The following is a 21,704-nucleotide window of genomic DNA, read 5'->3' on the forward strand; positions in this document are numbered from 1 at the left end:
GAAGTCAAAGCTATCAATAGTCATATGAAAAAATGCTCTAAATCACTAATAATTAGAAAAATGGAAATTAAAACAACTCTGAGGTACCACCTCACACCTATCAGATTGGCTAACATGACAGAAAAGGAAAAGGGCAATAGCTGGAGGGGCTGTGAAAAAATAGGTATATTAATGCATTGTTGGTGAGTGGTGAACTAGTCCAACTATTTTGAAGAACCATTTGGAACCATGCCCAAAGGACTATAAAACTACATACCATTTGACTCAGCAACACCACCACTATGTCTGTATCCCAAAGAGATTAAAGAAAAAGGGAAAGGACCTTCACATACAAGAATGTTTATAGTAGCTCTTTTTGTAGTGGCCACGAATTGGAAATTGAGGGGATGGCTGAACAAGTTGTGGTATATTGTGTTATAAGAAATGATGAGGCGGTTGGGTTCAGAAAAACCTGAGAAAACTTAGATGAAAAGATGCAAAGTGAAGTGAGCAGAACCAGAATACTGTACACAATAACAGCAATATTGCTCAACTGTTGATCAACTGTGAAAGACATAGCTACTATCATCGATACAATGATCCACAGCAACTCCAAAAGACTCATGATGAAAAATGCTATTCGCCTGCACTCTGAGTGCATATTGAAGCATATTTTTTCACTTTATTTTTCTTGCCTTTGGCTAATGTGGAAATGTTTTGTTATGTATAATTTAACATGTATACTAGGTACCATATTGCTTGCCTTCTTTTTTTTTTCTTTTTTTTTTTCAGGGCAATGGGGATTAAGTGACTTGCCCAGGGTCACACAGCTAGTAAGTGTCAAGTGTCTGAGGCCAGATTTGAACTCAGGTTTTCCTGAATCCAAGACCGGTGCTTTATCCACTGCATCACCTAGCTGCCCCCTTGCCTTCTCAATGAGTAGGGAAAGAGTAAGATGGAAGGAGAGAATTTGGAACTTGAAATTTAAAAAGAATGTTAAAAAAAATGAAATGATAAGAAGCAATGGTTTCAAAGAAGACCAGAAAGCCTTTTATGAACTGATATAAAGTGAAGTGATCAGAACTAGGAGAACATAGCAACAACATCATAAAGACAAACAATTTTGAAAGACTTGAGGACTCTGATCAACACAATGACCAATCACAATTCCAAAGGATGCATAATGAAGCATGCTAATCACCTATTAACAGAGAAGGGATGGTTTCAGAGTGCAAAATGAGATGGGTCTTTAGCATGCTTTGGGTTTGGTTTGGTTTTGACATAGCTAATACAGGAATTTGTTTTATTTGGCTATGCATATTTGATGCAAGGATTTTCTCTTTCTTTTCAAGAGGAGAAAGGGAAGGAGACCAAAAGAAGAGAACATAGAAGTTTAATTGAAAAAAAAGTAAATTTTTAAGAAATTTAAAGCCAGAGGATCCCTGACTAGCCCTTTGCTCTTCGTACAGCAGGTATGAGGATGAGAAGACACTTACATTGGAATCCCATCTTTGACACTTTTTTTTTTTTTTTGCAGGGCAATGAGGGTTAAGTAACTTGCCCAGGGTCACACAGCTAGTAAGTGTCAAGTGTCTGAGGTCGGATTTGAACTCAGAAACTCCTGAATCTAGGGCCGGTGTTTTATCCACTGCTCCACCTAGCTGCCCTATCTTGGACACTTTTGGCCAGTATGGATATCAGCCACTTTTAACTCTAAGTTTCAGTTTCTTCCCAGAATTCAACATTCCCTCCCTCCTTTCTAAGCCTTACCCTTAAGCTGTCATGTCTTATGGCTAAAGCACGCTCCCTTCTTCCCTACAGTTCTTCAAACCCTGGTTTCCTTGTAGAGTCAGTTCAAGGGCCACATCTTTTAGGAAGCTTTCTTTGACTCACTCCCTAGTTATCAGAATGTTAGTGGGGCAGCTACATGGTGCAATGGCTAAAACACTGGCCCTGGAGTCAAGAGGACCTGAGTTCAAATTTCACCTCAGATACTTACTAGCTGTGTGACCCTGAGAAAGTCATTTAACCCCAATCGCCTTAAAGATCCGGAGCCATCTCCAGTCGTCCTGATATATATCTTGCCACTGAACCCAGATGGCTGTGGAGGAGAGAGTGAGGTTGGTAACCCTGCACAGCCCTGCCTCACCTAAACCCAATTCATTGCAAGTTATGATATCACTAGATGTCATGTTGTCATGGTCCTCTTTGAGAACAAATGACAAACAACCCTAGTTATCTCTCCTTTCTCCAATAACTTTGTCCTTATCTATTATCCTCCCCGCCCCCCCCCATCCTTGTAAGCTCCTTGAGGGCCGGGACTGTTTTTGTGTTTGACTCAGTATACCAGATACCTAGGAGGCATGCCTTCTGCAAGCCTTAAAATAATAAATAAATGTATTTTTTGCCAGCTCCACACCATTTTCTTTCTTTCTTTGCTTCCTTCCTTCCTTCCTTCCTTCCTTCCTTCCTTCCTTCCTTCCTTCCTTTCTTTCTTCCTTTCTTTCTTCCTTCCTTCCTTTCTTCCTTTCTTTCAATAGAAATAAACATTCTGGAAGTGAATTTATTGCCCACTTTAGAACTCCATTTACTATTAACCACAGGGTCACATTTACTAATTGATGTGCTAATCGCCTGGGGCACTCATTTTGTGTGTGTGTCTGTGTGTGTGTGTGTATAATTTGCAAACCATGACATGTTATAGAAATGTCATAATTATTATTATGTATAGAGGAGAAAATGGCTGGTTTCTATTTTCTCCAGCTCCAAATTCCATGTTCCTATGCAGTGGGCACTTGGAAAGGTAGTGATATTTTTTGTTTATTTTAGTTGAACTAATACACGTCCTAAATAAAGGGTCTAAAATCCTCCTGAGAAGTAATTCACTGGCTCAGTTTGGGATACACTTTGGGTCCTCATAAGAAAGTTATGAATAAACCGGAGATGATACTTTAATAAACAATGATCTGGCACCACTTTCTGAAGTCCCCAGCCAGTTCAAATCTAAGAAAGGTCCAATAAACTGGAAGCTCCACTGTATGAAAACCCCCTTCATTGATACTTATTGCAACATGTCTATAATTTGTAGGCATAAAAAGTTCCCTGAAATTCAGAAGGGTTAAACAATCCATTCTGCTACTAGTAAATTCATAAGTGTTAGAGCCAGGATTTGAACCCAGGTCTTCCTGACTCCCACTCCAGCACTCTAACCACTACCTGTTGTCTTTCTGCCTTTAAACATAGAAAGTGTTTCATAAATATCTATTGAATTGAATTTCTGAAGCTGTTGATGTAGCAAACTAGGAAGGTTTAAGGATCTTGGATCATCCAGCAACTCTGTTTGATGCCACTTGACTGTAGAAAGGAGGTAAGGCCAGTCACTTGCTGCAATTCATTCATCTCAAGCCTATTGCAGGCCCTGAAGCCCCACCAAAATCAGTTCTAAGCTTCTCCCACTCCAGAACTTATGTGCTAGCACTCTAGAACCTCTGCACCTTTGCTCATGGCTACCCTGCACCTCCTCACTACTATCCATCGAAGTCTTCCCCCTCTTCCAAAGTCCATCTCAAGCCCCATGAGCTCCTGCAAGCTTTCCCCGGCCCCTCTGGTCCACAGTGACCTCTCCCTCCTCTGAGTTCCCACGATCCTTAACCTTTCTGTATCTTCCAATTAGCAGTTCCTCTATCATGCTGTCCTCTGCCCTGTTCAGAGAACAACTGCAGGAATGTGTGTGATCCTGGGAGTCTCCTTTTAGGAAAGGCATTGATGAGCTGGAGCCCATCCAGGGAGAAGGGCCCGGGAGACAGGCTGAGGAGCAGGCCACAGAGATCTGGGAAGGGACTGCAGAAGACTTAGCAGGAACATGACAGCTCCTTTCAAGTAAGTGGAGGAGGGATTCCAGTTGCCCTCTTTGGCCCTGCTGAACCAGTAATAATGGGCATGGCATTTAACACTCTCTGGGCCAGTTACCTCATCTGTAAAATGAGGGCTTTGGAAGAGATACTGTCTGAGTTCCTGTGAACTGAACATAGATAGTTTTTACCACTTCTCCAGCTCAGGCCAGCTGTGTTTGGTCACTGGGAGGCTATACCTTATGGCCAAAGCCTTAGGAATGGATCAACCATTCCCAGGTCTGGCACTAGAGGGAGCCACAACCTTACATGTAATAGCCTCCCAATTCTTAGAAAACAAGATTTCTAGTTTAAGATAGTTTAAGATAAAGCTTCTTAAACTGTGGTTCTGGGGTCATGTAACTGAATGTGGGGGTCAAGAAAAAGTTGGCAACAGTAAAATGTTACATATACCTATTTTATATAACTATATACCCGGGATCACATACAAATTTCTCAGTTGAAAAGGGGTGAGGGACAACTAGATGGCGCAGTGGATAGAGCACTGGCCCTGGATTCAGGAGGACCCGAGTTCAAATCCGTGCTCAGATGCTTAACATTTACTAGCTGTGTGACCCTGGGCAAATCACTTAACCCCAATTGCCTCACCAAGAAGGAGAAGGAGAAGGAGAAGAAGGAGAAGAAAAAAGAGGATGAAAAGTGGAAAAAGTGTAATAAGAAGCCCTGCTCTAAGACACAAAGTCCAATTTCCCCACTCACAACATTAGGGTCATCCAGCTGCTACACTCTATGGGGTCTTGGCCCATTGTGTGCACACACAGAGGCATTGACACATTGGGACGTCTCCCCATCATGCACACAAAGAGACACTGCCTTCCCATCTCACACACACATACACACACACAGGAATATCTCCTCCCCATCATACACACAAAAGGACACTCCCTTCCCATCACACACACACACACACACACACACACACACACACACACACACACACACACACACACACTGGAATATCTCCTCCCCATCATACACACAAAGGGACACTCCCTTCCCATCACACACACACACACACACACACACACACGGACATCCCCTCCTCATCACAACCACACATCTCTTCCGGTGGCTCAGTCTTAGTCCATTGTCTTCTCTCCTATAGCTTTACCCTCTCCTACAGCCTCTGACCTCAAGGTCACAGGTTGACAAAGGGAAAGAAGAATGAGGACAGCAGATGTTGAAACAATATGCCAAGATGTCAGGCCTGCTGGACACCATGGGTCCTGAAAGGACTAGTCAGTCCCACCAAAGATCTGTACGGCTAGATTGGGAAAGGAGGGGACAGGGGAGGACATTCCTCTTAAGGGGGGCAGGGGAACACAGTACTGACAAGAATTTAAGGCTAGTGTATGAAGAAGCAATCCAATGAAAATGAGGCGGGGAGAAGTGGCTCCCTAAACTGGACTTTCCTTGAATGCACCCAACTCAGGTGTTACACGATTAGGATCTCTAGGTTTCATTTTCTTTTTTTCCTTTCTTTTTTTTGGAGGGGGGTCAGGGTAATGAGGGTTAAGTGACTTGCCCAAGGTCACACAGCCAGTAAGTGTCAAGTGTCTGAGGTCAAATTTGAACTCAGGTCCTCCTGAATCCAGGGCCGGTGCTTTATCCATTGCGCCACCTAGCTGCCCCTACGTTTCATTTTCTTGATGTGCAATTGACCTACAACAGCAAGGGAACCCGGAGAGCATCTAATCTGATCATCAAGCAAGCAACAGTGGACGTGGACCACTTGTGGGCTTGGGAGTTGTCCTGGGTGACCCCTGAGATGCCATCAGACCATTAGTATCCCATGCCAGACTCACTCCCTACTTTCTAAAAGCCTCTAGGAAAAAAAGGTAGTCACTATGTTAATTAACTAACCAGCAAGAGATATATGTGTGTGTGTGTGCATGCATGCGTGTAGACACACATGCACCTGTGTATATATGTGTGTGTATAACAAGGGGACATTTGATACTGGACCTGATTCTCACTAACAAGAAGGAATTAGTTGCTGGGGCAGAGATGATGGAAACCCTTTGGAAAGTAACCTAGAGTCTGTGATAGAGAAGAGGAGAAAATGCAGACTTAGCCACACATTCACCCAAGAATGGGATTTTATGAACTTCAGGCCCCGTCTCCTGTTCTCTGGGAAATGTACTTCTCTCTGACCAGCCCTGTAGATTTTTACACAAACAATCCACGCTGTGACAGCACATATTTTATTAGACATAGTTCAGTAAAACTGTAAAGACTTCCTCATGGAATCGTTCCCCACAACTCCCAGCCGACAAATTGTGGGAAAGAATCAGGGAAGGGACTTTGTGTCTAGAACCCTCCGGGATTAGCTCTAGAAACAATCAGAGGAAGCTGGGGAGAAGTCCTGGGTAGGGGAAGGGGGATTAACCTCCCCGCCCAACCTAGACAACGGCTAAATTTTCACAATCGGTGGCTAGCCAGGCCCCACTCTGTCCCTGCCTCTGATGATGGGTGTCTCACCACCCCCCTGCCTTGGCCCCAGCTCCTCCCCGGGATCCCCGGGTGAGCTGCCCAAGCTCCCCAGGATCTATCCCAGCTCTGTCTTTGCTATCTTGAAGCTCTGTAACAGGGGTAGTGATCAAAAGCTGAAGTCAGTCTCTGCTGTCTCCATCTCTGGATGAGGCTCTCTGTCTGTTTCTCTGCCCCTAGACACATGGAAAGAATAGAATGGAAAGGGTAGGTTGGCAGTCCCCCTCTAGCCTGGAAATCCCTCAGCATCCCCCCCCAAAAGGAGAGCAGAACTGAGGTGCACACTTAAGCTAGCTGTCTCCTGACCTCTCCCAAAGCTTGATCCCAGTCCTAAACTAGCTTAAGTGTTCAGTCCCTTTTCTTTTTTCTTTTTTTTTTTTTTTTGGCAGGGCAATGAGGGTTAAGTGACTTGCCCAGGGTCACACAGCTAGTAAGTGTCAAGTATCTGAGGCAGGATTTGAACTCAGGTCCTCCCGAATCCAGGGCTGGTGCTTTATCCACTGTGCCACCTAGCTGCCTCAACACACGGTCCTTTTCAATGTCCTGTGGATTCAAGTTTTCTCTGTTGCAGCCTTCTGAGGCTCATGAGTCCCAGAAGGGACTGTCGACCTCACTACATATAGATGAGGAAACTGAGGCCCCGGAAGGTAACATTCATTCATTGAATAAACAATTCATAGTCCTTAACATTAGAGCTAGTTAATTTCTTGGCAAAGATACTGAAGTGGTTTGCCATTTCCTTCTCCAGTTCATTTGAAAGATAAGGAAACTCAGGCCAACAGGGTGAAGTGACTTGCCCAGGGTCACACAGCTAGCAAGTGTCTGAGGCTGGACTTGAACTCAGGTCCTCCTGGATCCAGACCTGGCACTCTATTCACTGCTCCATCTAGCTGCCAGATACCATGCCTAGTCCTTTATCCAGTGCCAAATCTAACTGCCCAGTTATTGACAGAGCCCAGACTAAAGCCCAGGTCTCCAGACTCCCAGATCAGTTAGTGCTCTTTAAACTGGAATGGGGGAGGGGATGGAATCAGAAAGGAGAAGACAAAGGGAGGGAAGGGAAGGGAGGGAAAGAGAAGGGGGGCGGGGAAAGGGATAGGAGGGAAAGAGAAGGGGGAGGGGAAGAAGAAGGGACTGGAAGAGGAGGGGAGGGGGAGGGGAAGGGGAAGGGAGAATCTGAGAGGAAAGAAGAGAACAAACTGGGTTGTGCCGATTGTTAAACTTTCAATGTGAGAATCTACACCATCGAAACTGTCAAATGCTATAAAGGAGAAATTGATTTGTTTTGTTTATTGTCTAAACTTAATAAAGTGATGGGGGGATACTAATAATGCAGGCTAAATATAAAAGGGTGTGATGCTTTCTCGGGACTCAGTCATTAAACATTTACCATCAAGTATCAGGTTTTGTTTTGGTTTTTGTGGTCTTTTTTTTTCTTTCAGGGCAATGGGGGTTAAGTGACTTGCCCAGGGTCACACAGCTAGTAAGTGTCAAGTGTCTGAGGCTGGATTTGAACTCAGGTCCTCCTGAATCCAAAGCTGGTGCCTTATCTACTGTGCCACCCAGCTGCCTCGAGTATCAGGTTTTTATTTCAAATTTACAAAATCTACTGAAAATAACTAAAAAGTTACTTTACAAAAGTAAAAAATAAAGATCTAAAAAGCTTAAGAGAGAAAGCAAAGGGGGAGGGAAGGAAAGGAAAGAATGGGAAAAAATAAGTGAGGAAAGGACAGGACAGAGGAGGAAAGGAGGTGAATTAGATTGAGAGGGGGGGGATGGGAAAAGAGACCCGAATGGGAGGGAAGGGGAAAGGACTGGGGGAGATGAGGGAGGGGAAGAAAGGAGAAAGGAGGAGAGGGGAAGTAAATCCTCGAAATCAGGACCTCTCCCTAAGCTTTATCAAAGTCCAGGTGAGGAAGCAGCCACACCTATCACCCCAACACCTGGCTCTCTGCACTTCAAACCCTCCGAGAAGCTCTTCCCAAACCGCACCTGGTCGGCTCCCAGCCCTGGCACAGGCCACACCCAAGCATGGAAGGAAACAGGCTCTTCTTCTTCTTGTATGTCCAGCCCGCTCCCTCCAGGTGCCCCAGTTTTCCCCACTATGGTGTTCCTGGGGACATTTGCCCATTCTCTACCATAGGGTGCCGTGCCTGACCTCCTTCACAACCAGACAGACTGACAGCCCATCTCGGGATGTGCTCTTGCTTCTACCCACCTCCCCCGCCCCTGCCTCCCAACTCCATAGATTTGGTTTAAATGAAACTGCTTATTTGGATGCTCAGGTTCACAGGTCCAAAAGTTCTGTCCAGTTTAAAGTAGGCTTTTAATTTAGCCTCCTGGGCCTCAGTTTATCCTCTCTTTTTAAAATTTTCTGGACCCATTTCTAGGCTCCCAATCTGAACACTACCATTCTATAGTGATCTAGTGAATTCTGCAGCTAGGTTCCCAGAAACCATCCTGGTATCCAAGGCCATACATTTCGGGAGCCTGTATGTTGCTCTCCTATACATGAAATATTTGGAGAACCAGAGGAAGGTCTTCAGTACCTTTGAGAAAGCTAGGTGGCACAGTAGCTAGAGTGCCTCAGTAGTAGTCAGGAGGACTGGAGTGCAAATCCTGCCTTAGAAAAGCTGTGTGACGGTGGCAGCTAGGTGGCGTAATGGATAGAGCACTGGCCCTGGAGTCAGGAGGACCTGACTCCCTCATTTAACCCTCACTGCCCCGCAAAAAAACAAACAAAAAGAAAAGAAAAGAAAATCTGTGTGACCTTGGGCAACTTGTATAACCTCTGCCTCAGTTTCTTCAATTGTAAAATGGAGAAAATAATAATAGCATCTACTTCCCAGGGGTGCTATGAGGACAAAATGAGATGATTATTACGAAGGACTTTGATTTAGCACATTACCTGGCACATGGTAGGGACTTTTAAAAAATGCTTTTTCCCTTCACTCCTTTTTTTTTTCTTTTTTTTTTTTAAGTGAGGCAATTGGGGTTAAGTGACTTGCCCAGGGTCACACAGCTGGTAAGTGTCAAATATCTGAGGCCGGATTTGAACCTGGGTCCTCCTGACTCCAGTGCCGGTGCTCTATCCACTGTGCCACCTAGCTGCCCCTTCACTCCTTTCCATAATAGAAATGAAGATCACTTTAGCATTTTTGGTTGCCATATCACCCTGCCGGCCTATATTGGACTTGTAGTTCACTGAAACCCCCAGATTTTTTTCAGATAAACTACTCCCATGGAAGCATGGCCCCACCCTCAAGCTTCCAAGAAGAAATTCAATGGCTCTCTGGGGAATCAGGGAGTTTTTATATTTATTTCTTTTTTATTTATGAGGTTTTATATTTCACAAAATAAATAAACTAGGACACTACTCCTTGGAAGCACATGGGGGAGGGGGGGGGCTATTTTATGAGCCCTTTTTTTTGTAAAGCACTGCCTGGCACATAGTAGGTGCTCAATAAATGCTTGTTCCCTTCTTCCTCTCCCCCTTCTCCCCCCAATATGTTTCAAGACTGAACTCTCAAGAGCAGAATTTGAGCAGAAATTGGGGCTTTCTTTTCTATCTCAACTCGAGTTAGGAGCAAAGGGGAAATAGACCAGAGGAGAAAGTCCCGCCCCCGCTGCCCCAGGAAGGCAGAGATTGAGCAGTTCGGAGTTGGCCACGCCCCCTTTCTGATTGGGAGGGGCGGGAGTGTAGAGATTGCTAAAGTGACCCTTAGGGGTTATGGAAGTAACAAGTGTGGTCTCATTGAAACCATTTCAATGAACTTCGCAGGTAGGAACCAAAGCACAGCTCTCTGATGAGCTCTAGAATGAACTGGGATGTTCAGCCCCACTCCGTTCCTCCACGCCCCCTCCCATTTTATAGATGGGGAATCTGAGACTGAAAAAGAGAGGAAATGATTCAGCCAGAACCAGCACCTCAGCTTTCTGATCACCAGTCAGTCAGTAAGAATTTACACACTAAGCGCCCTACTGTGTGTCAGGCACTGTGTGCTAAAGGCCCTTCCCTCAAGAAGCTCATCTCTAACATTCAGACAAATAGGCACAAAGAAGCTATGTGCAAGATAAATAGGAAATAATTAATAGAGAGAAAGCACTAGACTTAAGAGGGGGTGGTAAAGGCTTCCTGTAGAACGCGGGGGTTTAGCTGGGACTTGAAGCCCAGGGTTGCTCTCTCCCTCACCAGGCCTACTTATGGGATTGAATTCTGTGGGGCTAGCCCAGGACAATTGAAAGGACAGAGTTGTGTCTTTGGGGCACAGAGTAGAGGGGCACAGGAGGAATGGAACAGGGAGAAGAGGCTTTTTGGGGAAGGGTAGAAAGTAACAATACTCAGATGCAGAGCAAGCCCATCAGAGCTCATCCCAGGGCGTAGTGGCTGGATCACTCTGGGGTGTGTCACTGGGCATGTGGGCGTCTGGACTCATATGTTTATATGTTACAATTTCAAATGTAAACAGACCTGCTGGGTTAGCCCAGCGAGAAGCCAGAAGGACTGTACAATCAGGTTCTCTCAAGTTCTAGACTATAGTAAAACTTGTAGATTCAGTGTGAAGCACTGAAAACCTTGTGCTCCCTGGGTGACATCAAATCCTTATCCCTACTCCCTTTCTTAGGTATGTCTGAATTGAGGGGAGGGTCCTAGGTGCCCCTTCCAAAATCACAAAGACTAGAGTAGGCCTCACCTATAAATATCTAGTGATTTCTGGGATGCCTTGTGAGGTCTAGATTCGCTAGTTATTCTGCCTTTAGAATCCTCATCAAACCATCCTAGAACAGTAGTGTCCCAGTGGAAATATCCTTTAAAATATTATTGATATCTTTTGTTTTTACATCTCTTTCATTTCTGAATATATACCTCTCTCATCCTCCTACAAACAAAACTTCACTTTATATGTAAAATAACAAAGAAAGAAGAAAAACGTAGTAATCCAGAGAAACTAAGCAACAGGACAACCAAGTGTGACTGTATATGGAGTGTTCCTTACCTAGGGTCTCCCAGCTGCACAAAGGAGGGAATTGCATATACTCTTTGTAGGGTACAAGCTTAGTTATTAAATTGCAGTTTCCTGGTGTTTTGGGTTTTCTCCACAAGAATCCAGGAGCTGTCATCTAGGTTGGGTTTGGTAGTCAGTCTAGCATTAAGGCTCTAAGATACAAAGAGCGGTCATTTAGGAGTAACCTTCCCAGCAGCTGGACTCATCCAGCAGCGATTAAGATTTTGGACGAGAATCTGGGAGACACAGTGTTATGGAGGAGCTAAACTACATTTTGGTTTTTTTGTTTTGTTTTGTTTTGTTTTTTTTGGTGAGGCAATTGGGGTTAAGTGACTTGTCCAGGGTCACACAGCTAGTAAGTGTTAAGTGTCTGAGGCCGGATTTGAACTCAGGTATTCCTGACTCCAGGGCCGGTGCTCTATCCACTGCGCCACCTAGCTGCCCCTAAACTACATTTTTAGCCTATTCTTCACACCCACACACACAAAAGTGGTAAAAGGGAGAGAGCCCTGGAGGTATTGGTGAAAATGTTTGTTTTCCCTATATATTTGAAGCAAATATCTCTTTGTAGAAGCTACCGAGTTGTTGATGGAAGTTGGATGCAAGTTACTGGCCCCTAACAAATAGGAGGAACATAGCTAGTAGGGGGGAGAGCTGAGCCAGGGCATGCTTGGTGCATTTATATTGTCTCTACAGTAATATTGCATTACATTCATGTACCACAGGTTGCTTAGCTATTTCCCAACCAGTGAGCATCTACCTTATTTTATCTGAGAAAGAAACATTTAATCCCCCTATTGAGAGCTTTAGAGTCTTTTCTCCCCCATCTTGGCCTTTTTTGGTGATCTACTCTCTGCCTCCACAGACAATATGGCTCACAACTTCCTTTTATTTTTTAAACATGATCGATTTTTTAAAGACTGTAGTAATTTCCGATCTACCCTTAGACCCACAATGAACTCTTCTTTCTGACAAAGCAATTAAGCAAAACCAACTACTCTCATCCAACAAGCACTTATTAAGTGCAAGGCTCTGAAGACAAAGAAAAATCATGCCTGCCTTCAAGGAGTTTATATTCTGCTGCAGATTTCCTGAGCTACATAAGCCAAGACCCTTCCCAGCCAACATCCTAAAGCCAGCTCAGGGTCCTTTTTTGGTTATGCTTGAGAACTTCTCCCAACACATATACCTAAGCAGCTATGGGTCCCTCCTAAGGATCCTTTGGTCATGACAGACCAAAACTGGCCCACTGGCCATGTTAGGGGCACCCTAGCCAACTCAGGTCTCTCAGTCACAGAGCACCAACCCCCCCCCTTAGCTTTAACCACTAGGATAAGTATTACCTCACCAGTAATTTTATGCAATATTCTTCATCTGTAGTCCTCTCCCTCTTCCCATTCTCTTGTTGTTGATGGAGATTAGGGAAGTATGCTTCATCAACTATCTCTCTCTTTTTTTTTTTAATGGGGCAATTGGGGTTAAGTGACTTGCCCAGGGTCACACAGCTAGTAAGTGTTAAGTGTCTGGGGCTGGATTTGAACTCAGGTCCTCCTGAATCCAGGGCTGGTGCTCTATCCACTGTGCCACCTAGCTGCCCCATCATCAACTATCTCTTGAAACCAAAATTGGTCATTGACTTTCATCTGAATTTGGCTCTCTTTTATTGTTTCCATCCCCATTGTTCACATAATTCCTCTAGTTCTGCTTTCTTTGCTTTACCAATTCATATACATCCCCATTACAATTCCTCTTATATATCCATGACACTTTTTGTGTCATATTTGGAGTACTGCAGTAATAGCAACAATTCAAATTGGTTCCTGTGCTCCTTTCCTTGTTGAGGCAGCTATATAGCGTGGTGGATAGAGCACTGGGCCTGGAGTCAGAGTGACCTAAGTTCAAATCTGGCCTCAGATACTTAACCAGTTGTGTGACCCTGGGCAAGTCACTTCACCCTGTTTGCCTCAGTTTTCTCATCTGTAAAACGAGCTGGAGAAGGGAATGGCAGACTACTACAGTATCTCTGCCAAAAAAAAAAAACCCAACCAAATGGGATCAAAAAGAGTTGGACACAACTGAACAAGAAGCTCCCTTCATTAAGTCTATGACAAGTCAATATGTCACTACAGTAATTATCCAGCAAGGGAGTGCAATATCTAATTTGCCTACCAGATGTTGCTCTCACTTGAGCATACCTACCAAGTAGTCTTTTGTACACTGAGACAGAACCTACCACAAGATTGCAGCATCTTCTCTGACCACCAGAGGCCTTTCAGCCCTTAATGCCACTGTCTACTACAGCTTCAAATGGCACTAATGCTAAGTAAATAACAACACACACTGTCTGGATTTTGATTTTGACTAGGGAATGATATAGAATATTGCTTAAGATATCTATCCTCTGGACAGCTAAGTGGCACAGTAGTTAAAGCACTGACCCTGGATTCAGGAGGACCTGAGTTCAAATCCAGCCTTAGACACTTGACACTTACTAGTTGTGTGACCCTGGGTAAGTCACTTAACCCTCATTACCCCAATCCCAAAAGAAAGATATGTATGCTCCCACTTCACATCTGAAATCTTTTCCCTCAATCAATGACATATCCCAATCAGAGGACACAGGTATTCAACAAAGTATTCACATAGTTCATTTCCCATCATAGGCTCTGCTTAGTTTCCACTCCACCAGGACAAGCTCATTACTTGAAATATCATTTCATTACATGAAATCATCATGGAGATAGGTTCAGCTTTTGATACTCAATACCTCCTCAACACTCTTAGTTTCCCTTCCTATTGGAGGGTGGAGCAATAAACTCCTCCCAAAGCTCAGACTGTTCCAGTTAACTTCATTTCCCATCAGCTATTCTGCTTGCTTTCAAAGCCCCCTCACTGGGTAACTTCTGGTACCCCCCCCAACTTGTGAGCTTAATTTTGTGTGAAATCTTCCCCCTTAGATTGCAAGCTCCTAGACAGCAGGGACTGCCTTTCTTTTTCTTACTGGATCCCCAGCACTTAACATATGGCACATAGTGGGCCCTTAATAACTGTTCATTGATTACCATTTATTAAACATAGTGAAAATGAAAAGAAAAAAAGATTAAATGTTCCCATATACAGCCATCTATTTCCTATTTCCGCTCACCCTCCCAGTTCTCCAGGGGAATTGGAGAAGTTCCCAAACCACCCACACCCACAGACTCATGGGAAGGGAATAAGAGAGAGGGTATGTATGTTCCTGGGACCCCAGCTCTGGCTCTTGCTCTCTACCAGGGGAAATGAAAAGGAAGCGTGGTTAGAGAAGCAAAGTTTCCTTACAGCTCACCATGTGAATACCAAGAATAACAATATGGGGCAGGTAGGTGGTGCAGTGGATAAAGCACCAGCCCTGCATTCAGGAGGACCTGAGTTCAAATCCGGCCTCAGACACTTGACACTTATTAGCTGTGTGAAAATTAGCAGCTACTTAAAACATAAAAAAGAATCTACACACCCTATTATATTGTTCTAGAAGGGAAAGACAACTTTATGGAACCTGCACTTTCATCTCAGGCCTTCACTTCTGAGTGACTGACTATATTGACCAGCCTGGCCTGATACTTTAGTCCTCTCAAATTTAGGATGATGCTGTTGGTGGTCTCAGGAAGCATCACAATCATTATCAATAGTCACCACCACCACCACCATCATCTCAGAGACCCAGGGAGCCTCAAGCTCGTGAGGCTGGCTAGAAGCATTCAGTCTTTGCAGGATTACTGTTCACCAACTTGTACTCAGAGAAAGCAACACAAAACAGCAGAGGCCACTGGGGTCTTGAGAGCAGTCACCTAGCATTCATTAAGTGCCTAGTAAGTAAGAATACTGAAGGGGCAGCTAGGTGGCACAGTGGATAAAGCACCAGCCCTGGGTTCAGGAGGACCTAAGTTCAAATCCGGCCTCAGATACTTGACACTTACTAGCTATGTGACCCTGGACAAGTCACTTAACCCCCATTGCCCTGCAAAAAAAAAAAAAAAGAATACTGAAAAATAAGAAAGGCAGCTAGGTGGCACAGGAGATAGGGTACTAGACCTGGAGTCAGAAAGACTCATCTTCCTGGGCTCAAATCTGGCCTCATACATTTTTACTAGTTGTGTGACCCTGGGCAAGTCACTTAACCTTGTTTGCCTCAGTTTCCTCATCTGTAAAATGAACTAGAGAAGGAAATGGCAACCCCCCCCTAGTATCTTTGGCAAGAAAACCCCAAATGGGTTCAGGAAGAATTGGACACAACTGAAAAATAACTGAACAACACCAAAAAGGAGAATGGCTATGAAGGGATTTCTAAGCCAAATCAAGGATTTTATATTGAATCATGTAGGCAATAGGAAGTTCCTAGGACAGACTGAAAGGGGAATGGGGTGACATAGTTAGATATGAACTTTAAGAAGATTAATTTGACAGCTGAGGAGAGGATGGATTGGAACACGGAAGTAGGGAGACCAGTCAGCAGGTTAATGCAATAGTCAGGGCATGAGGTGAAGAGGGACTGTACTAGGGTGGTGGCAGTGTCAGAGGAGAGAAGGAGGCATAGACCAAAGATGTTGTGAAGATAGAATCAACAGAACTGATTGGATGGGGGGTGGGGAGCTGCAAAGTGAGGGACAGAACCAGAGAGAAGTCAAGGTTGACACCTAGGTTTCAAGCCTGGATAACTGGTTTGGTTTTGGTTTTTGGTTTTTGGTTTTGGTGGGGCAATGAGGGTTAAGTGACTTGCCCAGGGTCACACAGCTAGTAAGTGTCAAGTGCCTGAGGTTAGATTTGAACTCAGGTCCTCCTGAATCCAGGGCCAGTGCTTTGTCCACTGTTCCACCTAGCTGCCCTTTTTTGTTTTGTTTTGTTTTGTTTGTTTCAAGCCTGGATAACTGGGAGGATGACAGTGTCCTTGACCATAATAGAGGGCTTGAGGGGCAAGATAATGAGGTCAATTTTGGACACAGTGAATTTGAGATCTCTCTGGGATGTCAAGTATGACACATCTTAAGGTTCAGTCTCAGGCTTACCTAGGAAGACCCTAATAATATCCTGCCATCTGGTTGCTGGGGTTGTTGCTGCTAGAGTCAGGCAATGGAGACAAATCTTCTGACTCCCTGTAATGGAAATCCCGGGGCAGATCTAGCAAATCTCAAAATGCTAGGAGGGTCCTTCACAAGGGTCGATCCCACAGGATGCTCAATGAATAATCCTCTTTGACACGACCCCCAGTCACAGGCCAGAGCACACACTCGACTTTAGGAGAAATGTCACAGTCGATATTTCTTAAGCACTTACTATGTGCCAGGCACTCTATCAAGCCTTCTATTAGAGAAACGACTTATGGGCATAGAAGTGGACGCTAAGCATATGCAGAGTAAAGATCAGGGCATTTCTGTGGAAGAGGCCCCTGCTGTGGGCCATGAGGAAAGGCTTCACCTCTGCCCAGCTCTGAAGGCATGTGGGAGTTCTGAGAACCCCAAGTGAAGAGGGAGTGTGTTCCAGGCAAGGGCACGATCTGTGCCAAGGTACTGAGACTGAAGATGGGATAGCGTATGTGAGGGACAGCGAGTAGACCTGTTTGGCTGGAGTATGTGAAAGGGAGTGAAGTGTGATGAGTCTGGCAAAGCTGGCTAGGTCCAATTGCAAGTTTAAAATGGCCCTGTTTGTATCACAGGGAAGCTAGTGGAGTTTCTTGAGCAAAGAAGTAACATGGTCAGACCTGGGCATGAAGGATGTCACTGGGATAAACAGGTCACCTCCCCCTGTAAGTGAGTGTTACTGGCTCTCTATGACCACTCCAAATTCCTCTTTTAGTCCTTTAAAGTCCTTCTCAATCTGACTGAGCCTACTTTCCCAGGCTGTTTTCACATAATCTAAGTTTTAGGGACTCTGAGTTCTGGTACTAAACATCCCATTCTCTGTCTCAGGGTCTTTCTATTCCCAGTCTCCAGCCTTTGCAAAGGCTGTTTCACATTCCAGAACACACTCCCTCCTCCCTTGCACGTTTTTGGAATCCCTAGGTCCCTTTAAGGTTCAGTTAAAATAGGCCTTTCCTGATTTTCAGTGGTTTGTTGGCCTTTCTTTGTATGCCTAGAGCTTAGCGCAGAGCCTTGCATCCAGTAGGCACTTAATAAATGCTTGTTGGCATGACTTGACCAAACCTTCCCCAAATTACTTGGGATTTATTGATCTGCATGCAACTAAGTGGGGCAGTGGACCGGAGACTGAAAACCTGGCTTTGGATACTCTCTCAGACATTTACTGGCTGTGTGACTCTGGGTAGGTCATTTAACCTCAACTGTAAAATGGGAGTCTCAAATGAGATAATATTTGTAAGGGCAGCTTGGTGGTGCAGTGAATAGAGCACCAGCCCTAGAGTCAGGAGGACCTGAGTTCAAATCTGACCTCAGACACTTAACACTTACTAGCTGTGTGACCCTGGGCAAGTCACTTAACCCTAAAGACCTCACCAAAAAAAAAGAAAGAGATAATATTTGTAAAGTGCATAGCATAACACCTAGCACTGAGTAGGTGCTTAATAAATCGCATGGGTTTTTTTCCTTTCTTGTGGGCAGGGTTTTGTCTTTGCAATCTCATGCCTGGCATATAGTAGACACTGAGTAATTGCTTGTTAAATTGAAATCACTGACCATGGAAATTGTATTTTAGTTATTTCTTTTTTGTCTTGCTCTCTACTAGATTTTGTACTCTATGAAGGCAAAGACTGTAAACGTTGTATCCCTAGGCTCAGCACAGGGCTTTGCATACAGTAGGTACTCAATCAATGCTTTGTTAAATGAATGAACTTAGTCATTCATTCAACAATAAGTTAGGTGGTGAAGTGGATGTCTACGGTGGGATCTGGAGCCAGAAAGATCTGGGTTCAAATCACACCTCAGATACTTAACTGTGTGACCTTAGGCAAGTTACCTAACCTCTGTTTGCCTCAGTTTCTTCATCTGTAAAATGTTGGCCCTTAGGTTAGGTATTTCTCAATAAAGAATTACATTCCATGGGGCAGCTAGGTGGTGCAATGGATAAAGCACAGGCCCTGGATTCAGGAGGATCCAAGTTCAAATCCAGCCTCAGATACTTGACACTAGCTCTGTGACCCTGGGCAAGTCACTTAACCCTCATTGCTCCACCCCCCCAAAATGGGGGTAATAATAGCACCTACCTCCCAGGGTTTTTGTGAGGATCAAATGAGATAATAATTGCAAAGCGTTTAGTGCAATACCTGGCACCTAGTAAGTGTCATATAAATGATAGCTATTATTAAGTACTTATTATTTGCCTGGCTATGAAGGGTCCTGGATTTGCAAAGACAAAGGAATTTGTATTTTATCCTAAAGTCAATGGAGAACCACTTGAGATTTTGGGGGTGAGTGATTTCTGCTTTAGGGGTCAATCTGTAAGCATTTTTTTGTTGTTGCTGTCGAGGCAATGAGGGTTAAGTGCTTGCCAGGGTCACACAGCTGGTAAGTGTCAAATGTCTGAGGTCGGATTTGAGCTCAGGTCCTCCTGAATCCAGGGCCGGTGCTCTATCCACTGTGCCACCTAGCTGCCCCCATCTGTAAGCATTTATTAAAAGATTACTCTGTGCCAAGCACACTGTGCCGGGGATACGGAGGAAGGTGAATACATGGTTCTGCCCTGGAGCAGCTCACACCCTAATGGGTAGACAACAAAAAACGGGGAAGAGCAAAAAAGTCGTACACACGTCATCATTCTCGTGTAAATGGAAGGTAATCTCCCAGAGAAGGCACTGGAGATGGGGATGGGAGGATTTAGGAGGATTGAATTGTCATCTGGGTGGAGAATGAACTGGAATCGAGTGAGGTCAACAAACATTTAGGATGGATGGATGGATGGACGGATGGATGGACGGACTAATGGATGGATGGATGGATGGGTGGGTGGATGGATATTTTTGAATAAATGCCCATCGTAGGTAGGGTGGACTGGAGATCAGGATGCAAAATGTCAACTTCAGTTCTAACTGTGACCTTTGGAAAGTCACTTCCTTTCTCCTCCGTGGGCCTCAGTTTCCTCCTCTGTAGAATGCATGGTTTGGACAAGTAGTTGGCTGAGCTCGGGACTGGCGGGGGGCGGGGGGGGGGGGGTCGGGGCTGGGGCGCGGGTCTGCAGGGGGCAGCACGGAGCCGGCCTCGGGCACCCGGAAGGGCCCCGCCCCCGGCCCGCCCCGGCCCGCCCCGTCCAGCCCAGGCTGGCCGGCAGGCAGGGAGGCAGGCAGGCAGCCGTGGAGAGCTGTGCTGCAGCTGGGGCCGCTGCGAGCGCGTAGCTGAGGGTGGACGGACTGACGGACGGCGGCCCCCCCCCGCGCCCTGGCGCCCCCATGGCGGCCTCCGAGCGCCGAGCTTTCGCGCACAAGATCAACAGGTAACCGCGGGGCCCCGGGCGCCCAATCCCCCGGGGCCCTTTCAGACGAGGGGCGGGGCGGCGGCCGAGCCCCCGCCACGTGCCCGGAGCCCCGCCTCCCTCGCGTGGGGGGTCCACGGCCGTGCGCCCCTTCTTGGGTCTCTGGCGGCGGGCAGGCTCCTGGAGTTGGGGGTCCGTCCGAACTCGCCCTACCCTTTCCTCCACGCCGTCCGGTTCCAAGGACCAGGAAACCTCCGCCCTCCCCCCTCCCCCAGCCGCCGCCCCCTCGGGCCCCCAATTGTTCCCGAGGCGCAGGAGGAAACCGGCTAGTCCCTCTGTCGGTCCGCCAGCCTGGCCAGCCTCGCGCCCTCCCCCGCGTCCATCCCTCGGTCCGGCCTCCCCCGCTCTCATGCTCCCATTTCCTGCTCCCTTTCCTCCCGATCCCGTCCTGGAGGGAGGGACGGAGGAGGGTGGCTTCTGCACTGCCCGGAGCCCGGGGACCAGCTGGGAGTGGGGGGAAGGGTCGGCGTCTCGAGTGCCTCCTTTTCCCCTCTCTGTGCCCCCCTCGGGTCGGGAATGTGCCCCACTGTTCTCCCAAGACTTAGAGATGGCTTAGCCCAGAGCGCGCGCGCACACACACACACACACACACACACACACACACACACACACCCGGCGAGACTGGGGAGGGGCTCGGGGTCCGTGGGCCCGCGGGACACTCAAAGAGAGTGGAGAGACTGACGGTTTGGGAAGTGGCTGCTGCTAGGGAACAGGCATGGCCCCGTTCTTGTCCCTTTATCTGACCCTTCCTCGGCGGGTCTTCCTTTCTTTTCCCTCATTGGAAACCTGGCTTTTGCTTTCGGTCTCAAGGCGCCCAACCCAGTCCGGAGGAGGGGGAAGGTGGAGTCTTGTGATTCCAAAAGTTGCCGGGACCTTGATAGTGATCCGTGATGGGCTAACCTCCAACCTCTCTCTAGGATGGTTTTCAGAGAGCTCCCCCACACCCTTCACCTCCAGAGATGCACCTCTCGGCTTCCCTCCGCCTCCAACCAGGATTAATACTGGTGGAAGGGGGATGCACCAAGGTCCCCAGCTTCTGTGTCCCGGTACTGGGGATGGAGACCAGAGCCACCCCCTATACCCAGCCGTGATGAGGCAGAGAAGGAGCTGAGCCAGTCCCACCCAATTACGGACTGACTTCACGGTCTGGGGGACACAGAAGGAGCTGACCTGGGCCCTGCCCCCAGGAACAAGTCAGGGAGAGACTGAAGGAGCGGCTTGGGTGAGCAGGGAAAGAACAAACCTAGTTCCTGCTCACAAGTCTGAGGGAAGAGCCCAGCCTCAGAGACAGGATGCTGTGATCTAGCAGTCCCCAGTGAGGGGGATGGGGGGGGGGAGGCTGTGGCAGGGCCAGCTGGCCAGCATGGAGGGAGGGGGGAAAGCCCAGGCTACAGTCACCAGCTGCCTCCCTGGGGGTGGGGGTGGGGTCTGGGCACCAGGCACCAGGGGGTACAAAAAGCCTGCAGTGTACAGAGTGCTCATGGATACAGGGTCTCAGGTCTCCAGTATCCCTAGGGGCTGAGTCAGGAAACAGACATTAGTGTGAGCACACAGAGTTCCATTTCATTTGCTTTGACTCTTCTCTGTCCCTCTTGGTGTCAAGTGCTGTTTGCCCCATCCCTAAGAATATACAGTTGTGGCTTGAATTAGGGTAAGAAGGAAGTCTTTTCTACCCTCCAGAGGCTTGATCCAAAAATGCCAACGTGAAGATGTAGACAGAGGTCTTGGGGTCAGATTGGGACAGCAAGTGGGTAGTATGAAAAATCAGACCCCATTGACTTTGCTCTCATCTCTGACCTGTTGGCCTCTTCCACCCTTGGGGCCCCAGAAACCTGTTTTCCTTCAGACTCTAGGCTTCTAAGGG

The 21,704-nt window shown here is 46.5% G+C and overlaps 1 protein-coding gene across 9 annotated transcripts in view; it reads left to right on the top strand.

The window, feature by feature from the left end:
• The first annotated feature begins 19,640 nt into the window (after positions 1-19,640).
• DOCK6 (dedicator of cytokinesis 6) overlaps positions 19,641-21,704 on the top strand; it is a 57,311-nt gene continuing 55,247 nt past the window's right edge. For all 9 annotated transcript variants that reach the window (XR_006356428.1, XM_044004987.1, XM_044005036.1 and 6 more), the window contains exon 1: positions 19,641-19,801. Coding sequence is in view for 8 of the 9 variants with exons in the window: in XM_044004987.1 (XP_043860922.1) it covers positions 19,758-19,801 (44 nt within the window). In the remaining variant the exon portion in view is untranslated. The remainder of the gene's footprint in view (positions 19,802-21,704) is intronic.

The sequence above is a fragment of the Dromiciops gliroides genome, chromosome 1, assembly GCF_019393635.1.
Source record: "Dromiciops gliroides isolate mDroGli1 chromosome 1, mDroGli1.pri, whole genome shotgun sequence".
Classification (NCBI taxonomy): Eukaryota; Metazoa; Chordata; class Mammalia; order Microbiotheria; family Microbiotheriidae; genus Dromiciops; species Dromiciops gliroides.